Source organism: Euphorbia lathyris, chromosome 7 (assembly GCF_963576675.1).
Source record: "Euphorbia lathyris chromosome 7, ddEupLath1.1, whole genome shotgun sequence".
Taxonomy (NCBI): Eukaryota; Viridiplantae; Streptophyta; class Magnoliopsida; order Malpighiales; family Euphorbiaceae; genus Euphorbia; species Euphorbia lathyris.
In genome coordinates this window covers 78,561,912-78,586,081 of record NC_088916.1, presented here as the reverse complement: position 1 = coordinate 78,586,081, position 24,170 = coordinate 78,561,912, and the positions used below count along the sequence as shown (strand labels likewise).

General features: G+C 32.8%; 2 protein-coding genes across 13 annotated transcripts; both read left to right on the top strand.

The window, feature by feature from the left end:
* Nucleotides 1-203: 203 nt before the first annotated feature.
* On the top strand, nt 204-9,845 carry LOC136201202 (DNA-binding protein BIN4-like). Of its 12 annotated transcripts, none has more exons than XM_065991813.1 (14): nt 206-333; nt 794-873; nt 2,198-2,268; nt 2,362-2,623; nt 2,762-2,817; nt 3,898-4,147; nt 5,285-5,346; nt 5,418-5,471; nt 7,850-7,967; nt 8,367-8,413; nt 8,504-8,530; nt 8,710-8,785; nt 9,266-9,405; nt 9,558-9,845. In XM_065991813.1, exons 3-14 carry the CDS (start codon nt 2,221-2,223, stop codon nt 9,639-9,641), a joined length of 1,224 nt encoding a protein of 407 aa, XP_065847885.1. In that variant the 5' UTR covers nt 206-333; nt 794-873; nt 2,198-2,220; the 3' UTR covers nt 9,642-9,845. The 12 variants fall into 12 exon arrangements, with proteins under 12 accessions (XP_065847890.1, XP_065847885.1, XP_065847887.1 ...); XM_065991814.1 differs by lacking the exon at nt 206-333 and adding an exon at nt 469-541; XM_065991815.1 differs by lacking the exon at nt 794-873 and having other exon boundaries at nt 229-333.
* Nucleotides 9,846-11,015: 1,170 nt separating this feature from the next.
* On the top strand, nt 11,016-14,486 carry LOC136200974 (putative methylesterase 12, chloroplastic). Its single transcript, XM_065991488.1, has 5 exons — nt 11,016-11,542; nt 11,846-12,094; nt 12,189-12,332; nt 13,484-13,618; nt 13,739-14,486. The coding sequence occupies exons 1-5, from the start codon at nt 11,294-11,296 to the stop codon at nt 14,009-14,011; spliced, it is 1,050 nt and encodes a 349-aa protein (XP_065847560.1). The 5' UTR covers nt 11,016-11,293; the 3' UTR covers nt 14,012-14,486.
* Nucleotides 14,487-24,170: the final 9,684 nt, after the last annotated feature.

Below are 24,170 nucleotides of genomic sequence, written 5' to 3'. Positions count from 1 at the left end.
CTTACGGGCTGGGCTGGGCCTGGGCTCGTCAGGCTTTATTTAAAGCCCGACAGGCCCGGTCCGAGCCCGACCCAGCCCGGCCCATGTCCAGGTCTAGTTTTAGTAGAAAAAAATGAGAAGGGCGTAAAAGGGTAAAAGAGGGGGCGGTGAAAAGTAAATTAGGGGCGGTATTTAGCAACATATTTTTTTCCCTGTTTATTTCTAGAGAGAGTGAGGGATAGCTTCTCTTCTTTTGTTTTTTCATGTCAACGTTCGACTGGTTTGCTCCTTCTTCTTCTTCTTAGCTGCATTCTTCATCTGGTATCCCTTTTCTCAGATCAAGATCAAGATCAAGTGAGTGAAGCTCTTCCTGATTCCCTTTTTTTTTTTTTTTTTTTTTTTTTGTCTTTTCTTTTATGTGCAATTTTGGCTCAGATCTGTTTTCTTTTTCTTTTTTCTAAACAGAAAACCACCTCAATTTATGCACCAAACCTTTCGCTCTTCTTAATTTAATATTATCATAAGATTAATTAATCATGTGATCTGTTCCTTCCTGCAATCAGTAATGTCTCTTATCTTTATCCATTTCTTGTTTAGAATTTACTCATTGTTCTTTGTATTTACATAAAACAAATGGAATAACTGTTTCAAAGAATTAGGTTCAATTTCACTAGCTAAATGAACAATGAAGCTGACTATAATTTGGGGATTTTGTTGAGAAAGTGGTGGGAAAAAACCCCTGGTTTTGTTCACCTTTTTGGAAGCAGAATTACATCCCTTAAGCTTGACCGTGTTCTTCTCTTGGGCCATGCAGAACATTTGGGGCAGAACCCTTGGGAGCAAAGAACCTGTAGAAGTTTCTGATTTTTCTGAATTTACGACAGAGCAATGGAGGTATATGGAAAATCCATGGTATCAGGTCCTGCCAATGTTATTTATCTATCCGCTATTCTGGGCCGGGAAGGGCCAATTCCTGTCCACAAATGCGATTGGAAATGTGAGAATGAGCATGTGTGTGGTAACATGTATCGCTGCAAGCTGACTGCGTTCACTCACATCTGTGACAAGAACTGTAACCAGAGAATTTTGTATGATAATCATAGTTCCCTTTGCCGGGCAAGCAGACAGATTTTTCCTCTGTCGCCAGCTGAGGAGCAGGCAGTAAGAGGAATCCGGAGGAAGAATGATGCTGAGAGTTCCCCGGTTGAAAGCTGTGCTTTAAAGCGCAGGCGAGATGCCCAGTTTCATCCTTCTCCTTTTGAGCGATCTTTCTCTGCTGTTAGTCCAATCTGCAGCCAAGTTGGGGATGGCATGGATATGAACTAGATATATCTATCATATAAATGAAATAACATCCTCATAATGTTCCCTTAAACCTCTCCTCCCCTTTCCTTCTTTTTTGGTGGAACAAATATGGATAGATGAACTTTGTGGACAATCTGAAATGGGCTGGATGTGTACTCTTGTCTGTAGGAACTTAATATCGTATTTTATGTTTAATTATATGTAGCTCTTAAAGTAGCATAGCTTGACTTTCATTAGAGATATCAAACGTGATCTGTTCGCATATGCAACTCATATTGAATTCAGTTTGAGTTTTGGCCATTCTGTTCATTTCTAAACTTAGAGATGACAGGATTTGTTCTAGTCGTGCATAAGACTTGACTTGAGTACTATGCAGGGGCCTGTTGATTTCAGCAATGCTCTTTTTACTTGGCTGACTACTGCTTTTATACTTCACTGTGGTTTGCATTTGTGACATGCTTCTTTATTTGTTATAAGAATGTGATCCTGCAGTGATGGGTTACAGCGACGGACATACATTTGGTTTTTAAACAGATATTTTCTGTGGGCATTGTTGATTGCTGCAGAGGCTATTTGATGTTCGACGAGTGGGGGTTTTTCATTATCTAATAGGAAATTAATATGCTAAAGCAATCAATATGATTTAGATTAGTTCATACTCTATATTTAGACTGCACAATCATGCAAGATCTCATTTTCCTTTTTCTTATATTATCTCAGTCCCATATAAGTTGAACATTAATGTCGAACAGTCCTAAAAGCCATTCCTAAATGAACTGAAATTTTTGGTGGAATTAGACAGAAATTATGTTTATTCTGAACTCTATTAATGATCTTTTCCTTTCAAATTTGTTGCTTAGGGCTGCTGCTCTTGTATGGCATTTCTTACAATCTTTTTGCTCGATGGTATTAGGTTTTAACTCGCTAAAATCGAACATGAGCAGCTCAAGGGAGGATTCTCCAGATTGGCTCCGTTCTTTTCAGGTATTTTTCAACTTCAAATTTGGTGGATGGATCACAATGACAACATTTTTTTAAGCATAGGTGTTAATTTGAATGATTTTCATCTTTTAACAGGCCCCAACTGTTACCTTATCTTCCGACTCTGATTCTCTTCCAGATGACAGTCCTTCGAGGGATGATAAAAGTAACTCCCAATCTCTAGAGCCGGACAATAATCATGATATTGATCTTGGTGACGGTGGTGCAGAATCACCATCCAATAAGATTTCTAAAGCAAGGGCTTCTGGGAGAGGGAAAACAGCAGATGAAATAGCACCAAAGAAGATGAAGACAAAGAAGAAAGACAAAATACGAGGTGAAATGTCTATGTTACTGGGTAAGCATTTGTTTTGTATTTCAGCTGAATGAAAAATCATATCTAGTTTTGATCCTGTTATGCTATTTTTCGCCATTACTTTTTTCCCCATTCTTCATTTTAGCATATTAGCTGTAATTTTCTTTGATTTTGATACAGGTGACGAGTCTGATGGGCAAGTTTCTGAGGAAGCAACATCCGAGAAGCATGTAGAAGTTTGCGTCTTTCTTGAACTTTTATGTTCTCACATACTTCCATTAAATTTACTGGGCTAGGACTAGTCTTTTTTATTAGTCTTGATTCTCGAGTTCATCAAATAAGCTAAAAGCCGTATGATGTATGGTAATTCTGAGAGTATCTTAACATATTTTACATGGAACTGAAAATTGGATAGAATTTTCTTTCATGGGCTAAAATAGCTTCTATAATGAAGAAAGTTGTCTATTTCCCATACTTACAGAGTGGCATTGAAGACAGTGATGCACTGGTTGAAGCTTATTTGGCAGACTCTAGGATGCAAATTGAGACGAGCTTATGGCTCATATTATGCTGCAAGTAGAAGTATTTTCAATTTCACTACCTGTTTGTGTCCATTGTCAGCATCTAGTAACCTGTGGGTAGATGGGCATTGATGATCATGGCCAATGCCTAATCTTCTAACCAGTTAAAATTTTATTGATCATAAATTGTTCACAAAAGTTTGATTTCTTTGCATGATGATTGTTCGAATGGAATGTTTTCTTCCATAGGATGCAGGTCGCCTTCCATAATTCTTATTTACTCAGGAGATAATGCGTCAAAGGCAGTCTTTTCTTGTATTCAGTAATGAGGATGAACAAAGTGTCAATTGTCAACTCATTTTTTGTGGGCTGTGCATATACTTGTTCTGTAGTTTTTGCTAATGTATTCAAGAATGAAAAAAGAAATTAATGAAGACCAGCTTAAAGCTACTACAAAGTGTAAAATAAAAAGACAGCGCATACTCCTTTTTTGGGGGTTATGGCATGAAAGAGATTAAAAATTTAGGTCAATCTATAGCCTCTTTCTCTACATACCGAGCTGCTAATTTATGGCATACTCCTTTTTTGCTAATGTTTCTCAGAGGTGGGAGCGGTCCTCTATTGAAAGGCTCCTATTGCCTGTTTTTTGGGGGTCACAATGGGAATAGGAACTTAATCTGTGGACTAATGGACGAGACAAATTATATTTTGTAAACACCTAAACATGGTTTGAAGAAAATATCTAGCTTCATGCAAATGCTTGATTCTGATGTTAATTACTTTCTTGTTAAACAGGCAGCAAATCATTCAGTATGGACATTATCATCAGATTCTGAGTCTTTTCCTGACAATAGCTCTAAGCGGGAGCTAAAAAATAGCCAACTCAAAAGGAGTAGAAAAGACAAGGTTGCAGTTGGTGGCATAAGTGAAGGGTCTCTTTCAAAGAAGGCCTTGAAGAAAGAAAAATCTCCTAAAAAACTGTTAAAAGATGGTGATTATGTACTGAAGAAAGAGAATGGTAAAAACGACGATTTGCAAGAAACAGGTAATGAGGTAGTAGGAGTTGTTTATTTATAATTGAACTTAGGGTCCGTTTGGCTACTTGCTGTTTGCTGTTATGGTTTGTAAAAAGCTACTTTTCAGCTGTAAAAGGCAAACAGGAGGTGTTTAACCAAACACCTAAAATTCTACCTTTTAAAGTGAAAAAGCAAACAGGAGATGAAAAGTAGGTAACCAAACACCCTCTTAAAAGTGTAAATACAAAGAAAGGAAGAATAATATATTCTGTATGATTATTCATAGCAATTACATTTATACAAGGGCAAGTACATGAATAGGATTTATGTGTTTCCTATAATCAACCTACTAATAAGAAAGGTCATATTGTAACGTATGTAACACTCTCCTCAAGCTGGCTGGAGCATAGATATTGATCATGTCCAAATTGATTCGAGTTTCTGGCAAGGGTATGGTGAACACATCTACTAGTTGGCTCTTTGTTTTGACATGTGGAGTTGAGATTGTACCATCTTCTAACTTTTTTCACATAAAGTAACACTCAATACAAGTTCACAGTGATCTGTGCCATAGCTGTGTATTCAGATTCTGCACTTGATTTAGAAACCACACTCTGTTTCTTGCTTTTCCAAGATGCAAGATTGCCTCCAACAAGTACACTCTAGCTAGTGGTAGAGCGTCTATCTGTAAGATTCCCAACATAATCTTCTCACGCGGCGTTTCGGTCACTGGATTTTGACGAAGGTCCAATCTGAGGCAGGGGATTTTGGTGGAGAGGGGCAGTGAGACAAATAAAGATGTTGAAGAAGATCACCCAAGAGACTTAAGCTCTCTGTTTGATAAACACTCACCGGAAAAACTCAACCTAAAAAACAGAAACTAGAAACTTAAGAGCCCTAGGCTCTGATACCATGTAAATACAGAGTAAGGAAGAATAATATATTCAGTATATTGATTATAGCAATTGCATCTATATATCAACATATGGTATGCTATACAAGGCAAGTACCTAGATCCTATTTATGTGTTTCCTATAATCAAGCTACTAATAAGGAAGGCCAGACTGTAATGTCCGTAACAAAAAGAAAAAGGGATTTCTGAATCTTAGGAAAGCCATATCAAAACGCAGAGGATGTAGTTTAATTCAAGTTATGCAAATTTGTAGGAGACCATGTTGACTTCGAGGTTGCAGATGATGACACTACAGAGAAACATACTTCTTCGAATGTAAGAATTATAAATAGAGAAAATATTGTTTGTTTTCCTATTTTAGTGCCTTAACAACTTAAAACTTGCAGGGTACTTCTTCAAGGATACCTTTGTTACTGTCTGAGAAAGTTAATCGTTCAAAAGTAAGTCTTTTTTTTTTTTTTACTCTTGGGTGATTTTATTTTTCAAATTAAATCTATATAAGTTCTCATTTTAGTTTCAAAGATTCTCTATTTGTTCAATGTTTAGTTTGGAACAAATGTCACCAGTAGGAAATGGTTAATAAGGAAGTGAATGATTGAGGGCAGCATGATTATATTAACATTCTTATCCTTTCTATGTGATTCAAGTTACGGCTCACATTATGGACAGAATCATTATTAGCGATGCGTTTATATGAAAGTAAATGCTTGTATATCCTAGAGAATTTCTACGAGAGATTGTACAAGAATTGATAACTTCAAACTGGGGTATGTATAGTAAATGCCACTTACCATGGGATGGAATACTTAACTGCTGAATGTTTTTAGCATATTAAAATGGTTAGGTACTTGTCCTGTAGTTTTGAGCCATTGTTTAGGGGTAGGGCTTTGACATGATTTGGAATATTCATTAGTTTTGGATCTTTTTTCTTGAGAGTTTTTTGGACGGTCTTTGATTTGTTGATAAATCAATTTGTATTTAAAGTGGCCAATTCAATCAAATATTCAATATTTATTAAGGGATTTTTTCTTAAATTTATTGATATATGCATATTTAGTTTGTTTAAAGGTCTACACTATACAAGGCTCCTTGCTTTGTGAAGCTTGAAGTATAGTTATCACTGTTTTGGGAAGTGGCTTGCATGATTTGTATTCCTATGATGGGACTAATAACTTATGATTATACCAAGGTTCATCTTTTATACACACACACATTTGTTTGTTAGATCTGCAATGTTTGTAAAATATTTGAACAAAAATTTAGGATTACTAATAACGCACTGCATATGAAATTCAAACCTAACATACGCATTAGGAGTCTAACTTAACTTTTATTTAGATGAAGCAAAAATATATCATCTTATTCTTAAATTTGACTTTTTCGAATTAGTTTCTGCTTTTTGATTTTAAGCATCCAATTGGCAATTGAACTGCTACTTGATAAACTTATTTTCTAATACTTTGCTGTCAATTCTTTGCATGCCTATATGATACATGACTTAAAAATGTACAAAACTTGTGAAATGACAGTATTAATTTCATTTATAACATGTAGTTGTGGTTTTCAATTTGAATGACAACTTGAATATTTCTTATCTGATGCATTTATATGTACAAATTAACTTTCATAAAATTTGGTCAAATTCTTGGATTTTTTGGTTAGTTTAATGCTTTGTTTTGACGGAGGAGTTCAAAAATGCGGTTGAGAACTTATTATAAGTGTGGTATCATGAATCTAGATTCATAAAACCAATTAGTTAAGATAATCTATGATTATTTATGGGTTAAGGTGTAAAAATACCCCTAACGTTTTGGGCCAGGAGCAATTTTACCCCTAACGTTGGTAGCCAATAGCAATTTTACTCCTAACGTTGATAATTTGGATCAATTTCAAACACTATTATAAAACACAAATATTTTGTTCCTTAGTTCTAAAAAAAAGATTTCATGTTTTTTATAATTTAATAATAGAATTGGAGATTAATATTTATAAATTCGGTGAATTTTTGATTTTTTTGGTCCAATTCGTACATAAGATAGTGTATTTTTTTTATTTTTTTCATATCTAAACATATGTTTGTGATTTGTTACCGATAAAATGACAAACGTGTGAAGTGTAGATGACAAGATTCATGACCGAGAAGACAATTTGATGAATTATTTCTCAAATTGACCCAATTTTATCAACGTAAGAGGTAAAATTGCTCCTGACGTTAGAATATTTTTGTACCTTAACCCATTATTTATTTTAAATTTCCCCATTTTGAAAATGCACTATACCATCCTTGTGAAAAAAAATGTTTTTGGAAAAAAAGGAAAGAAAGTGAAACCTCAATTACTACATTCATTGGTGTCACGTGTGATTTCAATTTATACACCACAAATAGATAAATGCATGCTAACATGCATATATGAAGACATGTGCAAAAATACAAGTAATTAATTAAACAACTGCAAGTCCTGTGCAGGTTTTTTTTTTTTTTTTTTTTTTTTTTTTTTTTTTAATGAAAATGCTTATGACTTCATTAGAATAAAAAGGGCGGCCCGGTCGCATTACGCGTCCCCGCTGAGCGAGGGTCCGGGGAGGGGTCCCACCACAAGGGTGTATTGGGGGCAAGCCTTCCCTTGCCAATTTTATGACTTCATTAGAATAAAAGAAGGAAATTTTGAACTTTGAGAGATGATGAAATTTGGATAAAAAAAGGAGAAAAGAAGAGTTGAAAGAGAAGAAGGGCGGTTATTAATTCTAACAGAAGATGGAGAAGAAGCAGTTCTGTGCCAAGATATTTTATGGATGTTACAATGTATATTATATGCAGGCACTTGTTGAGTGTGATGGTGAGTCCATAGATTTGAGTGGTGATGTGGGGGCTGTTGGACGAGTAGTGATTCCAAATGCCTCATCCGGAAATCATGAGATGTTCTTCGATTTAAAAGGTACCTTTTTCTTCAGATTTGATTTAAGTGCAAACTATTTATTTTTTCTTTTTCAATGTTTATATATTCACCCCTCTACATTGCTGATTGATCTAATCTGAAAGATAATCTAGTGGCTCACAACTTATCAGAAATAGTGTCTTTCTCTCCCTTCCCCTCTGAAATTGTTGTCCGTAAAAAAGTAAAAGCTTCCCAAAATGTGTGATGTTATTTCAAATGGCATAGTTTTCTGTTTACTCTATATCTTATTTGCCTTTTTCTTCTACTGTTTCTTCCGGTTGGACTTTGTTTTTGGACCATTCTCAGTTCCACCATGAAGACCTTTTGTTTGCTTGAGCATAAAAAACAGCTGGTATTTGAACTTGTCTTCATTGTGATTGTTTAACTTTTTTCTTTCAGGAACAATATTCAGAACAACAATAATTCCTTCGAAGACATTTTGCGTTGTATGTCATGATCTGCACTTGAACTTTTTATATTGTAATCTTTCCTTTTTCCATTTTCTGTTTTATTTAGTTCATCTGATTTTGTTTCAGGTTAGCTTCGGTCCATCAGAGGCAAAGGTTTGTTCTGGTGTCCTTTTCCTTTTGGGTTCTTCCGTGTATTATTTATTTATTTATTTGCAGCACTTCACTTAGGATTTTAACAAATCATTCGATATTTATTCCTTTTCTATTTTATTATTACCTTTCCACCTGTTTGCTTAATTATTGTTTGATTTGTTACTTACAATCTTTGTTAGATAGAGGCTATCATGAATGATTTTATTCAGCTAAAAGCACATTCAAATGTCTATGAGGCAGAAACTATGGTTGAAGGTTGTGATTCATTTGTCCTTATTTCTAGGGTAAATAATTTATTAGTCCCCTAGTTTTTACCTAACACACTGTTTAGTCCTCCTATTTTGAAAAACACATTATAAGGTCCCTTGCTTTTGCCAATATTAACCCTTTGGTCATTTTGTCTAGTTTTTTTAGACTTGTAACCGTTATATTTTAGTATAAATAGACATATATAAAATAACAGAGTAACATTCAACTTGTATTGTACCGTGGTTGTCCTAAAAGCTAAGATATGTTCGGTTAAAAATCTAAAAAAATAGATAAAAGGATCACAGGGTTAATATTGGTAAAAGATAGGACCTTAAAATGTGTTTTTCAAAATAGGGGGACTAAACAATGTGTTAGGTAAAAACTAGGGGACTAATAAATTATTTACCCTTATTTCTATGAATACGTTGTCAAAGGTTTTCTTCAGACTTGAGCTTGTTGTCATTTTAATGATTTTGCACCAAGCAGGAACGCTCGAGGGTTTTTCTTTTGACTCGGAAGATGAGGCCGAGAAGATGCCGAAAGCTGGTCCTCATCAAACTGACCAGAATGAGGGAAAGGAGGAAAAGTCCAATGGAAAAACTAAACGAAAAGCTGAGAAATCATCAGTATGTTTTCAAATATTTCCTGTGATTGTCTAGCTTTTGCTTATCTTTAAATATTGAAGGAATGATTAGGGGAAAAAGAATTAACAGGCTTATATATTTTCGGAAAAAATACTGTGTTTTCAAGTATAATATATGGCAATGTCTGAATGCAGGGGAAGGCACAAAAAAAGGGTAGAAGTGGAGGAAAGCCGCAGCCAGCAAAGAAAGCAACGAAGAAAGCCAAGTCCAAGAAATGAAAGATGAGTTTTAATGAATCGATGAAGGCAGTTGTAATGTAAAATGAGCAAAAACATCGAGCCCGCTAACGGACGTTCCGGGACGCTAGATAAGGAATATATTTTATTATTTTTTATATAATATACATTAAATGGTTTGTATTGGAAAATGTTAATATTTTGTTATTCCTGATTGCTTTAATTAATTTTGTCACAATTATTTAAGCTTTTGTCTTTAATTAAATAGTAAAATATAGTATTTCTTATCAAGCGTCCTGGGTTGCCCTTTATTATTATTATTATTTATGGAGGTTATTAGTCAAGTTCATGAAGTTGCTTTTATAAAACTATTGGTTTTAATTGATTATATATAATAACGGAAGTAGAGAGAGAATTGATAAGAAGTGTTTTAGAAAATTGAAATATCATAAATACTATTTCAGTTTTATCGTTAATATAAATTTATTAATTACACAGTCTATACAAATTTCATTAAACAGTTTCATCAATTCAAAACCTTGAATTTCAAATAGCATTCCACGTTTCATATGCAAATTGAAATATCCATCATTTGAATTTTTTAGAATTATTGTTTCATTATTAATTACTAATTCACTTTTATGTTATTCTGTCGTTTCTTCATCGTTTGATGAAGATTTTGATGAATTTAGTGAATTTCTATTAACAGATACAATCGATTTATTACAAAGTGTAGTAAATATTTAAAATTGTAAGATTATATAGAAAAAATATTATACAAGAACAGAAATGAAAGATCCTTGCAAACATGTCAACAGTTCCAAACTATTATCAAACAATTATAAAATTATGTTTGTTAAGTTATTTACAATTTGTAAATTTAAATTATTTTTAAAACAAAATATTATATGTAAATAATATAAAATTTAAAAAATATTAATTTATGTACAAAAAGTTTATCCACCCATACAAGCATAATACTAGTTTTAACAAGTATAAGAGGATGTTTGGTTACCTACTTTTTACTTCCTCTTTACCTTTTCCTTTTAAAATGTGGAGTTTGAGATTTGGTTAGACACTTCCTATTTGTCAAAAGTAGTTTTTTCATACAAGCAGGAACAGTAACCAACAAACCGTAACAACAACAAGTAGCCTCTCCAAAGACAAACAGGAACAGTAACCAACAAACTGTAACAACAACAAGTAGTCAAACGAGTCGTAAATCTAATGGTGATTGACCTACTTAGTGAATAAGTAACAACGTGAAAATTACTTTGTTCTAGAATTATAAGAATATTTTATTTATTGAATAGAAAGGGAGGGAAAACAGATGGAAGTGATTCACATTTGAGGTGTGTGAAGTAAAAGACAAATCAACGAGTATTTGACTATTGAAATATCAGCACACACAAACAAAACAAAACAAAAACATTGAATAGCTGCTCCGTTCAGTTGAGTCGAAGTCGTCGTCTTCTTTCTTCTTCTCTCCATTATTATCGCATTTATAACCAACTTCTCTTCCATTTCTTACCTACTCTTCTCTCTCTCTCTCTCTTAATTTCAACAACGACGGAAAATACTCAATGCAACCCTTACTCTCACTATCTCGGACATTTTCCTGATTTTCTCTCGTTTTCTTTTCTTTCTCCCCCAAATTACTCACTAGATTTCCGAGTTTCACTTGTGCAGCAGCTATGGGGAACCGTTTTATTTGCATGACGAAGAAGGATGCTAAAGAGAATCAGGGATCTAGAAGCAAGAGATTGGGTAGGTCTCAGAGAAAATTGTTGGCAGATGAGGAGTTTCTGCACAAACAAGCTCTCTCTATGGCACTTCATCAGCATCAGTTGTCTCAGCGATTTGACGGATCCATGTCTAGAAGGATTGGCTCCACTAGCTCTCGAAGACGAAATCCCTCTGATTCTGTTACTACTGCCAAACAGGTCGCTAATTTCACTATCTTTTCTCATTTTCTCGCTTCAATTTATGGTTTTATATGTGAAATTAGTGTGCGACTTTTATCGCTTTCATGATCGTACTGATGATTGGATCTGTATATAACGTGATGTTTAATTGTAAAAGTGATGATTAAAAAATTAAAGAAAAGAAAAAGTTGCTCAGAAACTTTATTGTCAATGCTTTAACTTTTTCAAGCACTTGGTTGTACTTGTATAGATAGGCAATTTATAGTTCTCAAACTTGTAAAAGGTTAATGAAGTTTCTCTACTTTTTGTTGAACGCTTCAGGCTTCACAGGCACCAGAGAATCTCGAGAATATTAAGCTGAAAAAGTTCATTCTGATACATGGTGAAGGATTTGGAGCTTGGTGTTGGTATAAAACAGTTGCTCTATTGGAAGAAGCAGGATTACTTCCCACTGCTATAGATCTAATGGGATCTGGTATCAATCTGGCAGATACAAATGCTGTAGCCACACTGGCAGAGTACTCAAAACCTTTGATTGATTATTTGGAAAATGTTCCGGATGACGAAAAGGTTAGGGATTGTGATGGTATCATTATTACTTAAATTAGTAGTGTATTGCCTTTGTTTGTCTTGCAAAATTTCTTGATTCATAGTTCTTGTATAGGTCATTTTGGTTGGTCATAGCACTGGAGGTGCTTGCATCTCTTATGCGTTGGAGCATTTTCCACAGAAGATCTCAAAAGCTATATTTGTTTGTGCTACAATGGTGTCTAATGATCAGAGGCCTTTTGATGTTTTTGCTGAAGAGGTCGGTTATCAATGCTTTCTTCCTCAGTTTGCATAGCTATTATCCAGTTTTGATTACTAAATTTTCTTTCATCGGAGTTTACCTAATTGCTTTCAAATGTATTGGTAAATTCATATCATGTTTCTTCAATGTATTTAGGTAGTGCCTATGTTGCATGGAAATGGAAACTGAAACTGAAACAGATACGGATACATGTTATTTCTAAAAGATATAGCTAGGAAACGGTAATAGAAACGGAAACAAAAACGGAAAAGAAACAGAAACGCGGAAACGCTAATGAAAAAGAGTTTCTGTGCAACATAGGGTAGTGTAACTTTGTCAGTGAGTCTGATCCTTAGATTAATGACTTTCTTTAATTATATAGAACACAATTTTCTGCTGTAATGTATAACATGGATGCTTCCAATGCTATAATACAGTAAATAATTTTAAATACATTTTGATAAAGGAAAAGAAAGTTTCTAAGTTCATTTTGATTAGAAGGAAAAAGTAAGCTCCTTTCATGTTAATGAATTCTTCATTCATCATAATTAGAAGGACGAACCAGCCTAATAAGTTATAAATTCAATACTATAGATAAAAAAGAAGTGTTTGCCTTTTTTTATTCACAATTAATATAAATTTGGGTGTGTCGTTTGGTTCTTACATGGGCTTCATACAACTGTTTCACACTATCGACTGTAGCATATCTTCGAATTTCGTGTGCATTGGGGTTATAGTATACCTTTCACTGATAAGGATTGTTGCTTAGTTAATCTTTAGCAGACTGAATCCCCTTGGTAAAATAGCTGCTTAGCCTACATATTTGACAAATTTCGCAAAAGAAATATTCTTTAGTTTCCTTTTACCATGGAACATGTTCTTAAAAAATATAATGTGAAATCATGTATGATGTTAGCTGCTTCTCCACCCCCTTTCTGATTCAGTTGCATCCCGAGATTCATTTTTACGTAATTGCCTACTTTGCTAATGGATTTGTTAAAAGAATCCTCAGGAACTTCAGAAAAACTAGACTAATTAGTGGTTGGAATTGCATGTACTCTAATTCAAATGTCCCTTAAAGTGAACTTTTCTAGTTGATTTGATTCTTGCAAACAGTTTTTGCGTTCCACATATCCTCGTTTTCGGTTCTCACTAGGGATGTATTGCAGCTTGGATCTGCTGAACGTTTTATGAAAGAATCAGAGTTTTTGATACATGGGAATGGGACAGACAAGCCTCCTACAGGATTTATGTTTGAGAAACAGCAAATGAAAGGTTTATATTTCAATCAATCGCCATCAAAGGTAAGTATGTCTTGCAGTAACCTTCATCCAAGTTTACCTTCGTCGTTTTCAATTCCTCGATTTCGTAATGTCCTACTATTATTCATGTTAAAATCTGAAAAACTCGAATGGTACATGCAGGATGTTGCTTTGGCCATGGTTTGTATGAGACCCATCCCGCTCGGTCCTATCATGGAGAAGCTGACATTGTCTCCCGAAAAGTACGGAACGGGAAGGCGCTTCTTCATTCAAACATTGGATGATCATGCTCTTTCACCAGATGTTCAAGAAAAGCTAGTGAGGGAAAATCCACCAGAAGGTGTCTTTAAAATAAAAGGAAGTGATCATTGCCCCTTCTTCTCCAAACCACAATCACTGCACAAAATATTACTTGAAATTGCTCAAATTCCATAGATTTATAAATATTTTACAGCTGAAACCAACAATGTACTAGTCTTTTTCACAGGAAACAAGAGATCTGACATATATAGCTTTTTACTCTATGATGATCAATCCTTAAATTATAGAACATCGGGTATTGTTCATGTCGCTTATTTCTTTCATTTAAAGCATGAGTTTAATATGGAAGGCAGTGTTCAAGAAAATGGACGCCTGGGCTGGCTAGATTCTGTTTTTAGGCATTAATCGAGAATTTTCTCTGATTTTTCTCGGTTAGGCCATTTGAGCTTTTTTTGACCCATGCGCAATTTTGGCTGCCTGGACAGCGGCTAGTTGGTGATTAGAACAAAAAATGTTTATTATTTATTTATTATTTATTATAATTTACTTTTTGAATATTGTAGTATGGTTGTTGGTGATAAGACTTTTAAGTATTTTTTGTAAATTATTTGTGGACATTATTTTTTATTTATTTGAATTGTTTGAATAATATTGTTGTTTGGTTGTATATTTTTAAAAATATAAATGTATATGTTTCAAAAAAAAATATAAATGTATATGTTTTTTATATTAAATTATTTTTAGATCATATAACACATTTTAATTTTATTTATATAATTATTTATTTATTAATACATAAAGAAATAAAAAAATTGAAATTTGATTGATCTCGATAAATTTTTTGAGAGCCATGTTTATATTTGAGATAATCACGATTAATCTCCTAGGCCGTTGTCTTGAAAAATCTGGAGTTTAACTTTAATCTGGTAAAAAAAGTGAAATTATTATGAGCTTTTTTATTTTACTTTTAACAATATACTAGAACGAAATCCTCGCGTTGCTTCGGAAAATTTAAAAAACATTTGTTTAAACATATATTGTAGGTAAAAGAATTTGTACTTTTTTTTAATAGTTTCTTCTCATAATCATCACTATAATTATGAGTCTTTATATCTTCGAATGTACTCTTTTTGTATATATGTGATGTTTAGTGTATTTTTTCATGTGTTTGTTTTCTAATGAAAAACATATCAAGATCCTAAACCAAAACTAAAAATCAATTATTCGAGTTGAAGAAGTTAGAATTCGATTCAGTGTGAAGAAAAAGTTGCAAGAACCCTAGAAAAAGCGCAAAAATTGTAGAAGAACTCACCATTTAGAAAAGCACGGAACCGGAATAGGGGAGAAATATCTTATTATTTTTTGAAAGGGAAGAAGGGGGAGAAAGAGAAGTTTGGACGGGTAAATTACACTCATGGCCACTGAACTCTACTCATTTAACATTATGGTCATTGAACTTCAATTATTAACAGTATGGTCACTGAACTTTACTTTTAAACACCGGTGGCCACTCAACGTCTCAAAACAACCGTTGAAAGTCTAAAAATAAAAAATCTAAAGCGTTAATGATTTTCTAGGGAACTTTAATTCTTGAAAATTTTCATTTTGAGGTAATTTAGGTGTTGTTTTGTTAGGAGAAAGAGTGAATTTTTAGAGAGAGAAAGCTCCGAAAAATGTGATTTTGGAAAATAAAAAATGTGGTTTCATGGTAAATGTCGTTCTGAACAATTTTAATTCTTGAATATTTTCATTTTGAGATTGGGTAAATTACACCCATGGCCACTAAACTTTATCCATTTTCACATTATGGCTACTGAACTTCATTTCTTCCCGGTATGGGCACTGAACTTTACACTTTTTAACACCGGTAGCCACTTAACGTCTCAAAACGACCGTTGATGGCTAAAAATAAAAAATCCAAAGCGTTAATGATATTCTAAGGAACTTTAATCCTTGAAAATTTTCATTTTGAGGTCATTTGGGTGTTGTTTGGTTAGGAGAGAGAAAGTGAATTTTTAGAGAGAGTAAGCTCCAAAAAATATGATTTTCAAATATAAAAAATGTGGTTTCATGGTAAATGTCGTTCTGAACAACTTTAATTCTTGAATATTTTCATTTTGAGGCCGTTAACGATCGTTAACAGTCATTTTGAGAAGTTAGTTAAAATTGAGTGGCCACCGGTGTTAAAAAGTGTAAAGTTCAGTGGCCATACCGGGAAGAAATGAAGTTCAGTGGCCATAATGTGAAAATGGGTAAAGTTCAGTGGTCATGGGTGTAATTTACCCTTTTGAGATTGGTAACAATCACTTTGAGGAGGGGTAAATTACACCCATGGCCACTGAACTTTACCCATTTTCACATTATGACCACTCAACTTCATTTTTTTCCGGTATGGCCACTGCATTTTACACTATTTAACATCGGTGGCCACTTAATTTTAACTAACTTCTCAAAATAACTGTTAACGATCGTTAACGACCTCAAAATGAAAATATTTAAGAATTAAAGTTGTCCAGAACGATATTTACCATGAAACCACATTTTTTAGTTTCGAAAATCACATTTTTTGGAGCTTTCTCTCTCTAGAAATTCACTTTCTCTCTCATAACCAAACAACACCTAAATGACCTCAAAACGAAAATTTTCAAGAATTAAAGTTCCTTAGAATATCATTAACGCTTTGGATTTTTTATTTTTAGCCGTCAATGGTCGTTTTGAGGCGTTAAGTGGCCATCGATGTTAAAAAGTGTAAAGTTCAGTGGCCATACCGGGAAGAAATGAAGTTCAGTGGCATAATGTGAAAATGGGTAAAGGTCAGTGGCCATGGGTGTAATTTACCCCTTTGAGGAGTTAGTTAAAATTGAGTGGCTATCGGTATTAAAAAGTATAAAGTTCAGTGGTCATACCGTTAAGAATTGAAGTTTAGTGATCATAATGTTAAAATTGGTAAAGTTGAGTGGCCATGGATGTAATTTACCCAAGTTTGGACAAAAGGTGGATGGTAGGAATACATAAACTACCTCGTTTTGGGTGGGTGGATTTGTAGGAAAAGAAAAGGAAGAGGAAAAGATTTTTAAGCCTAAAATTAAGATGATTGCATGTGATGTTGATACTGGGCAAATTGGCAAAGTTTATAAAATTGCAATTGATTTAGTTTTACTGTTCATTTGCCATTCAACTTTAATTCTATAGAATAATATAATATTTATTTATTTTTCAAGTCGGTATCCATAATAACTATAAAAAAAGGAATAATTACAAAACTAGCACTTTTTAAGGTGTTAGTTTTCTTTTCTAACTCCTTTTGAAAAACTCACCAAAACTAACACATTTCAACAAGTAACTTCCAAGTTTACCCTCATCTTCTTCCTTAACATAACTGTGTCTTTGTCTTTCCTCCTCTATCTCTTTCTCACGCTTTCTCTCTCTATAGAACAGAATAATCTACAGAACGACTTGAATACTACAACAATCAATCCAACCCACAGTTTATATAACAAAATTTCTACAATCATATAAGTTTTTCATTGGGTTTTAGTTTTATTGAAAAGATTTAAAGATTAGTCCATTCATCGTTATAGTGAACGGCGAACGGAAGAGGAGGAAGAAGCGACCATTTTTTTCCGGCAATCTCGTCCCAATATATATTGTTTCTCTTCCCTTTTCATGTTTTTTTTGGTCGTGTGAATCCAAAAAACAGTGGCATTATTATCTGAAAATGGATTTGAGTTGGAATATCAATTTCAGATTTTTTCCCCGACAGTGTCGATATTTGTAGATATTTGTAGATATCTGTAGATATTTGTAGATATCTGTAGATATGTGTAGATATCTGTAGATATGTGTTGTCGATATCTGCAGATATCGACACATATCGACAAATATCTACAACACATATCTACAGATTTGTAGATATCTGTCGATATGTGTAGGTATGTGTCGATATCTGCAGATATCGGCAACACATATCTACATATATCTACACATATCGACAGATATCTACAAATATCTACAAATATCTAAAAATATCGACAAATATCTATAGATATCGACACTGTCGGGGAAAAAATCTGAAATTGATATTCCAACTCAAATCCATTTTCAGATAACAATGCCACTGTTTTTTGGATTCGCACGACCAGGAAAAACATGAAAAGGGAAGAGAAACAATATATACTGGGACGAGATTGCCGGAAAAAAATGGTCGCTTCTTCCTCCTCTTCCGTTCGCCGTTCACCATAACGATGAATGGACTAAGCTTTAAATCTTTTCAATAAAACTAAAACCCAATGAAAAACTTATATGATTGTAGAAATTTTGTTATATAAACTGTGGGTTGGATTGATTGTTGTAGTATTCAAGTCATTCTGTAGATTATTCTGTTCTTTAGAGAGAGAAAGCGTGAGAAAGAGATAGAGGAGGAAAGACAAAGACACAGTTATGTTAAGGAAGAAGATGGGGGTAAACTTGGAAGTTACTTGTTGAAATGTGTTAGTTTTGGTGAGTTTTTCAAAAGGGGTTAGAAAAGAAAACTAACCCCCTAAAAGGTGCTAGTTTTGTAATACTCCCTAAAAAAAATTAGACTTCCTAATTTGACCAAATAATAGATAAAGTAATTTAATATATCAAAAGTTAAAGTTAGTGTGTAACTATAACCAAATAATAGATAAAATGTAAATAGGTATTAAATGCAATAACATTTCATTGAATCGGTTCTCCTAGAAAAGGGAAAATTACAAAATTGGGTCAAATAAAAGATTTATTTACATATTTAACCCATTTACTCAATCTACTATATATGATTATTTTTGTGTGATTTTTCCAAAATACCCTTACCCTTTCATCTTCCTCCTCCTTTCCGGTTACGTGAACCCGCTGCTCTTCCCCAAATGATTTCCAGAACGTTGATCTTCCTCTCTTCCTTTAAATTGCTCGAAATCTTCACCATTTCTCCACATCACAATGTATTTCTCGTCTTCCTCTCTTCATCTCTTGATTCTTCATCTTCCTAATCCTAGAAAACGAAGCCATGGTTCTTCATCTTCTTGTTCCTGCTTGTTCCCTGGTTTCTTTCTTCTTGTGATCATCGAAGAAATGATTATTCTACGTTATTTTCATCATTTTCTCCAGTTTATCATATTTTTATTGTCGATTTTAAGGGTGAAAGACGCGAAAAATGTAAGTATCTACTGTTTTCTCTGCGTTTTTCCAGAAAATCACTTCGCGTAGTCGATGATTTCGCGAAGATCTGCAATAAGAAAGAGCCTGAAACGTGACGATCTACTTAGCGAATCGATTATTTCGCGAAGTCTGCGGGTAGAAAAGTTCATTATTTCACTCGCAGACTTCGTGAAAGCATCCATATGCGACGTATATCGTCACGTTTCAAACCTCGCAGACTTCGCGAAAGCATCGATTCGCTAAGTAAAATCATCCTCTTCCCTGCACATTTATATTCGCATGCTTCGGTAATCCTAATTTCGTGAAGCCAAATCGTCCCTTTTTCTGCCTAACGCGATTAATTTTTTTCCGAAGGTGGTTGAATACATAACATCCCTTTCTGGAACGCGGCGTACTGGGGTGCATGAGAGATGCCTTTCCTTCCTGTATAGGGAGACATTTCCCTCAAGATTGGCACATTCACTTTAAAATGATTCATTATGAGAGATTGTGCCAATCTTGGTGTGCATCATGAGAAACGTCAATCCCAAAAAGTATGGACTTCCATTTATCTTCCCAAAAAGTCTGGACTTCCAGTCCAATGACAAATTTCCGTCCAGATTCGTCAGGTTCACTTTGAAGTGATTTGTTAGGAGTTTATTGTGGCAATCTTGTTGTAAATTTTGATAATGTTATGATTTTAATGTTGTTATTGTGGCAATCTTGTTGTAAATTTTGATAATATTATGATTTTAATGTTATAATCCCTTGTTGTTTGGCCTTTTTTGTTATATACCACTTCGCGAATACTCTTAAAATCACGTCCAGATTTCGCATATGCAGATTAAAATCATCAACTAAACCAAACATTAGCTTCACATACGTCACGAAAGCATCGTTTCGCGAAGTTCGACGGGAGGGAGACGGCCGCACCATAAAATTACAAACATATTGAGGGTATTTAGGGAAAGTCACACAAAAATAGTCTAGATATGTAGTAGGTTGGGTAAATGGGTTAAATATATAAATGAGTCTCCCATTTGATCCAATTTTGTAATTTTCCCCTTGGAAAAAGAAAAAAATGGTTTAGAACTCGTTTAGTTTATCTACTGTTTGATCTCATCTTTTTGTAAAATGCTATTTTTCAGGTGTAAAAACAGAAAGAAAATTATTAATCAAACACCTAAAACTCTCCAGTTTCAAAAGACAAATAGGAGTAACCAAACACCCTTACAATGCGTTAAGCAACTTGCTTTAGTGCCAAAACTTCATTTTGTAACACATATTCTTGAATTTTACTGAAACAACACAGATTTTGTTATTTGACTTTAATGTTACAATAGTGTAATATTCAATGCTTTTCTATGTTCCGAAAATAAAGTTTGTACGTAATATTAATATTAGTTTATTTGACTTTAATATTACAAATTAAGGTAAATAATTTATCAGTCCCTACCTTTTTACGTATCACATTGTTTAGTCCTCTATTTTGAAAAACATATTATAAGGTCCTTATGTTTTGTCAATATTAACTCTTTGGTCATTTTGTCTATTTTTTTTTTTAGATTTTTAACTGAAAATATCTTAGCTTTCAGGACAGCCATATAGTAGAATACAAAATGATCATATACACTTATTTTCCGTTTGTCTATTTATGCCAAATATAATGGTTAAAAATCTAAAAAAATAGATAGAAGGACCAAAGGGTTAATATTGACAAAAGATAGAGACCTTATAATGTGTTTTTTAAATTAGAAGGACTAAACAGTATATTAGGTAAAAAGTGGAGTGCTAATAAATTATTTATCCTACAAGTTACAATAGTGTATGTGTAATGTTCAAATGCTTTTTTGTGTTCCGAAAATAAAGTTTGTATACCATAATATTAATATCAGTAGTGCTTTGTTTCAGATTATCTCAAAGACAACGCAAAACATATAGCTACTTCTCAAGGACAAGAAATCTCCGAAATATGGAGATGAAAATAAGAATCCGCTTACAGAGAATCTAACTGTGCGGAATGAGAAAGTAGAAAGAAATTGTAAACCGAATCACAATAACAATCAACGACTATAAAAACGTGCGGGGGTGGAAACTGTTTAGGGCTGAAAATGAGCCGAGCTTGAGCAGCTCGGTGGTCGGCTCATGAACGGTTCGGTGGCCGGCTCGATAAAAGCTTCGCTCGACTCGGCTCGATTTATAAACGAACCGATTGTGAGCACGATTTACTGGCTCGGTTCGTAAATGAGCCGAGATTGAGCAGACCAAAACTCAGTTCGAAAGCTCACGAGCAGTCTCGATTAGAACATTTGTAAACAAATTTTAGTTTTGTAGAAAACTATATAGTTTTGTAGAAAACTATATAGTTTTGTGTTAGTTCACAAATATTTAAACGTAATATTATTTCATTTGCCATTAGATGAGTTCGTTCACAAATATAATAAATGAGTAATAGACGATCTATTTGTAAGCATCTTGTTTGTTTATTCACGAACTTTGCTTGTGAGCTTGTTTATGTACACAATTAAAGAGATATTTGCGAGTAAACTTCATAAATATAATTAATAATGTACTCACAAACAATTTATGGTTAGGTAATTTTCTTAATGAACCAAGTTCAAAGAGGATTTTGGGCTCGAAACAAGCTCGAAACTCGGCTCGAGCTCATTTAGTTTCTAATGAGCCGAGCCGAGCTTCAGCAAGTCAAAGCTCGGCTCGGGCTCGAGCTTGTTAATTTTATAGCGAGCCGAGCTTGAGCATGTCAAAGCTCGGCTCGATTACAGCCCTACGCGCATTGCGCGTTTGGATAATTTTTTTGTACATAAATTTAACATTTTAATATTTTTAAAATTTATATCATTTACATAATGATATTAATATTTTGTTTTAAAATAATTTAAATTTACAAATTGTAAATAAATTAACAAGCATATCTTTATAATTGTTTGATAATAGTTTTTAGAAGTTGTTGAAGTCATAATTTATTGGTCATATTGACATGTTTGCAATGGTCATTCATTTCCGTTCTTGTATAATTCGTTTTCTATATAATCTTGTAATTTTAAAATATTTACTACACTTTGTGGCGATATTTTTTCAATCAAATTTTAGCTCTCGTCAAAATTCCTTTTCTCGTGCTTTCTAAAATCTTTGATAAATCCATGAATTTGAAATAAGCATGTCTTTCTTTTTAAATTTTATTTGGTTTATATAGTAGTTTGGAGGTTTAAATATTTTGTTAATTATTACAACGAAAGATTTTAATGCTATTTATTAAAGTTAAATGAATGAAATTTGAATGAATCTTTACATATTTTTTATCGTTATATAATTTGTTTTCGTTGGGATATTTTGTAAGTTATTTTGTTATATCTATTAAATATAAATATAATTTTTTTCCAATTACATTGGTTTTAATGCTATTTATTAAAGTTAAAAAAATGGAATTTAAATAGATCTTACATTTTTTTTGCCGATATGTTATAAAAAAATCTAAGTTATATTGATTTTAATGTTATTTATTAAAGTTAAATAAAGGAAATTTGAATGGATGCTTACATATTTTTTGTCGTCATATAAATTTTTTTTCGTTGGGATATTTTGTAAGTTATTTTTATTATATCTATTAAATATATTTAGATTAGATATAATATTTATAATTTTCCTTTATTACTATTTTGACAATTAATAAAAAATGTCTCTAAAACTCTCCTCGTTAATTTCTCTTTGCTTCCACTATTATACATAATATAGATATAAAATTCATCAGTAAAAATGAGAAAGAAACTTATAATGATAATCATGCCGAAACATGATTTATAATTGAAATAAATTTCATTGTAAGTATAATGTTTCACAGGAATTTTCACATGCACCTTAATGAGCAAGTGAATTTGCTCATTCACCGTTAGATATAGGCTTATTAGATATACCTCTTTAATTATTTTCTTCAATATGTCTTCAACTTCAATAAACAACTATTGTGTGAAATTTTATATCCATTCGTACCAAAAATGCATAAAAATAAAAAATTCAATCCATATGAGTTAGATAAACCCAAATTAAAAAAAAAATCAGTAAACTTCACCAGGTTCTGAATTTGAAAAATTAATCTAACTTCAATTAAACCTAACAATTGAGTTCATATAAAGCCGAAAATCCAAATTTTAGTTAGAGTTAACAATCGAAACGATTACACTTAGCAATTTATACTAAAAAGAATGAAAATATACAAAATATTTATTTAGTCATTTTGAAAAAAAAACAAATAAAAAAGAAAACATAAATAACGCAACGTGGGGTGTGGAACAATACAATTGAGAACAAAATAACTACTACACATGAAAAAAAAAATCGAATAATTACCTTCGGAAACATAACGATTTCCTATCATTTTTGACACATTAGCCTTTTCCGATTTCAGTTGTCTATGCCTCTTCTATTTCCATCAGATTTCTTCAATTGGAGAGATATCAAAGTCTAAATTCTCTAAATTCTTGAAAAAAATACCATTAATATAATTTATCAATGAAAACCGCTCTTAAATAAATCTGAATCTCTTAATAAAGTAAGGATAAAATTATAAGACTATATTATTTGAAGTAAGAACAAAATTATAAGATTAAGAACAAAACTAATACATAATCCAAATTAAAGGAGATCTTTGATTTGATTTTCGATGGCCAATGAATATAATGATGGAATACTATATATCATGCTTTATATATAGATTTATTTGTGACTTTTGGATTTCCTTCGCTCAGTGGTTTTTCATCTTATTGTAACTCATACTTTCTTTTATTACTTTAATCAATGAGCTAGTAATTGATAATAAATAATGTGTTAATATAGTATTTATGATATAGAGATAATAAAATCTCTTTTAACTCATTTATTTTTTTTTCAAAAAAAAAAAAACTCATTTATTCTTTTTACTCCTACGGTACCAACTAAGCTAAAAAGCCTCTAAAACACTTCTTGTAAATTCTCTCAGTTTCCGCTATTATATATAGTATAGATAGATAGACATGATAGATAAATATCATTCTTTATCTATCTAAAATGTTGGTCTTGGTCTTTGACTAATGCCCGATTAATTAATAAGATTTATCCTTCAACTTATCAAAATGTTGATCTTTACCGTCTGAGTAACGCTTGTGTCTCATGACCAATC

Excerpts from the sequence above, each read along its gene's own strand:
- LOC136201202 (XM_065991808.1), top strand. The coding sequence starts at position 2,092 with ATGTTTATTCTGAACTCTATTAATGATCTTTTCCTTTCAAATTTGTTG. Across the intron at positions 2,624-2,761 it reads TGAAATGTCTATGTTACTGG|GTGACGAGTCTGATGGGCAA; the intron begins GTAAGCATTTGT and ends ATTTTGATACAG. Across the intron at positions 4,148-5,284 it reads CGACGATTTGCAAGAAACAG|GAGACCATGTTGACTTCGAG; the intron begins GTAATGAGGTAG and ends GCAAATTTGTAG.
- LOC136200974 (XM_065991488.1), top strand. The coding sequence starts at position 11,294 with ATGGGGAACCGTTTTATTTGCATGACGAAGAAGGATGCTAAAGAGAAT. Across the intron at positions 12,095-12,188 it reads ATGTTCCGGATGACGAAAAG|GTCATTTTGGTTGGTCATAG; the intron begins GTTAGGGATTGT and ends GTTCTTGTATAG. Across the intron at positions 12,333-13,483 it reads TTGATGTTTTTGCTGAAGAG|CTTGGATCTGCTGAACGTTT; the intron begins GTCGGTTATCAA and ends GATGTATTGCAG.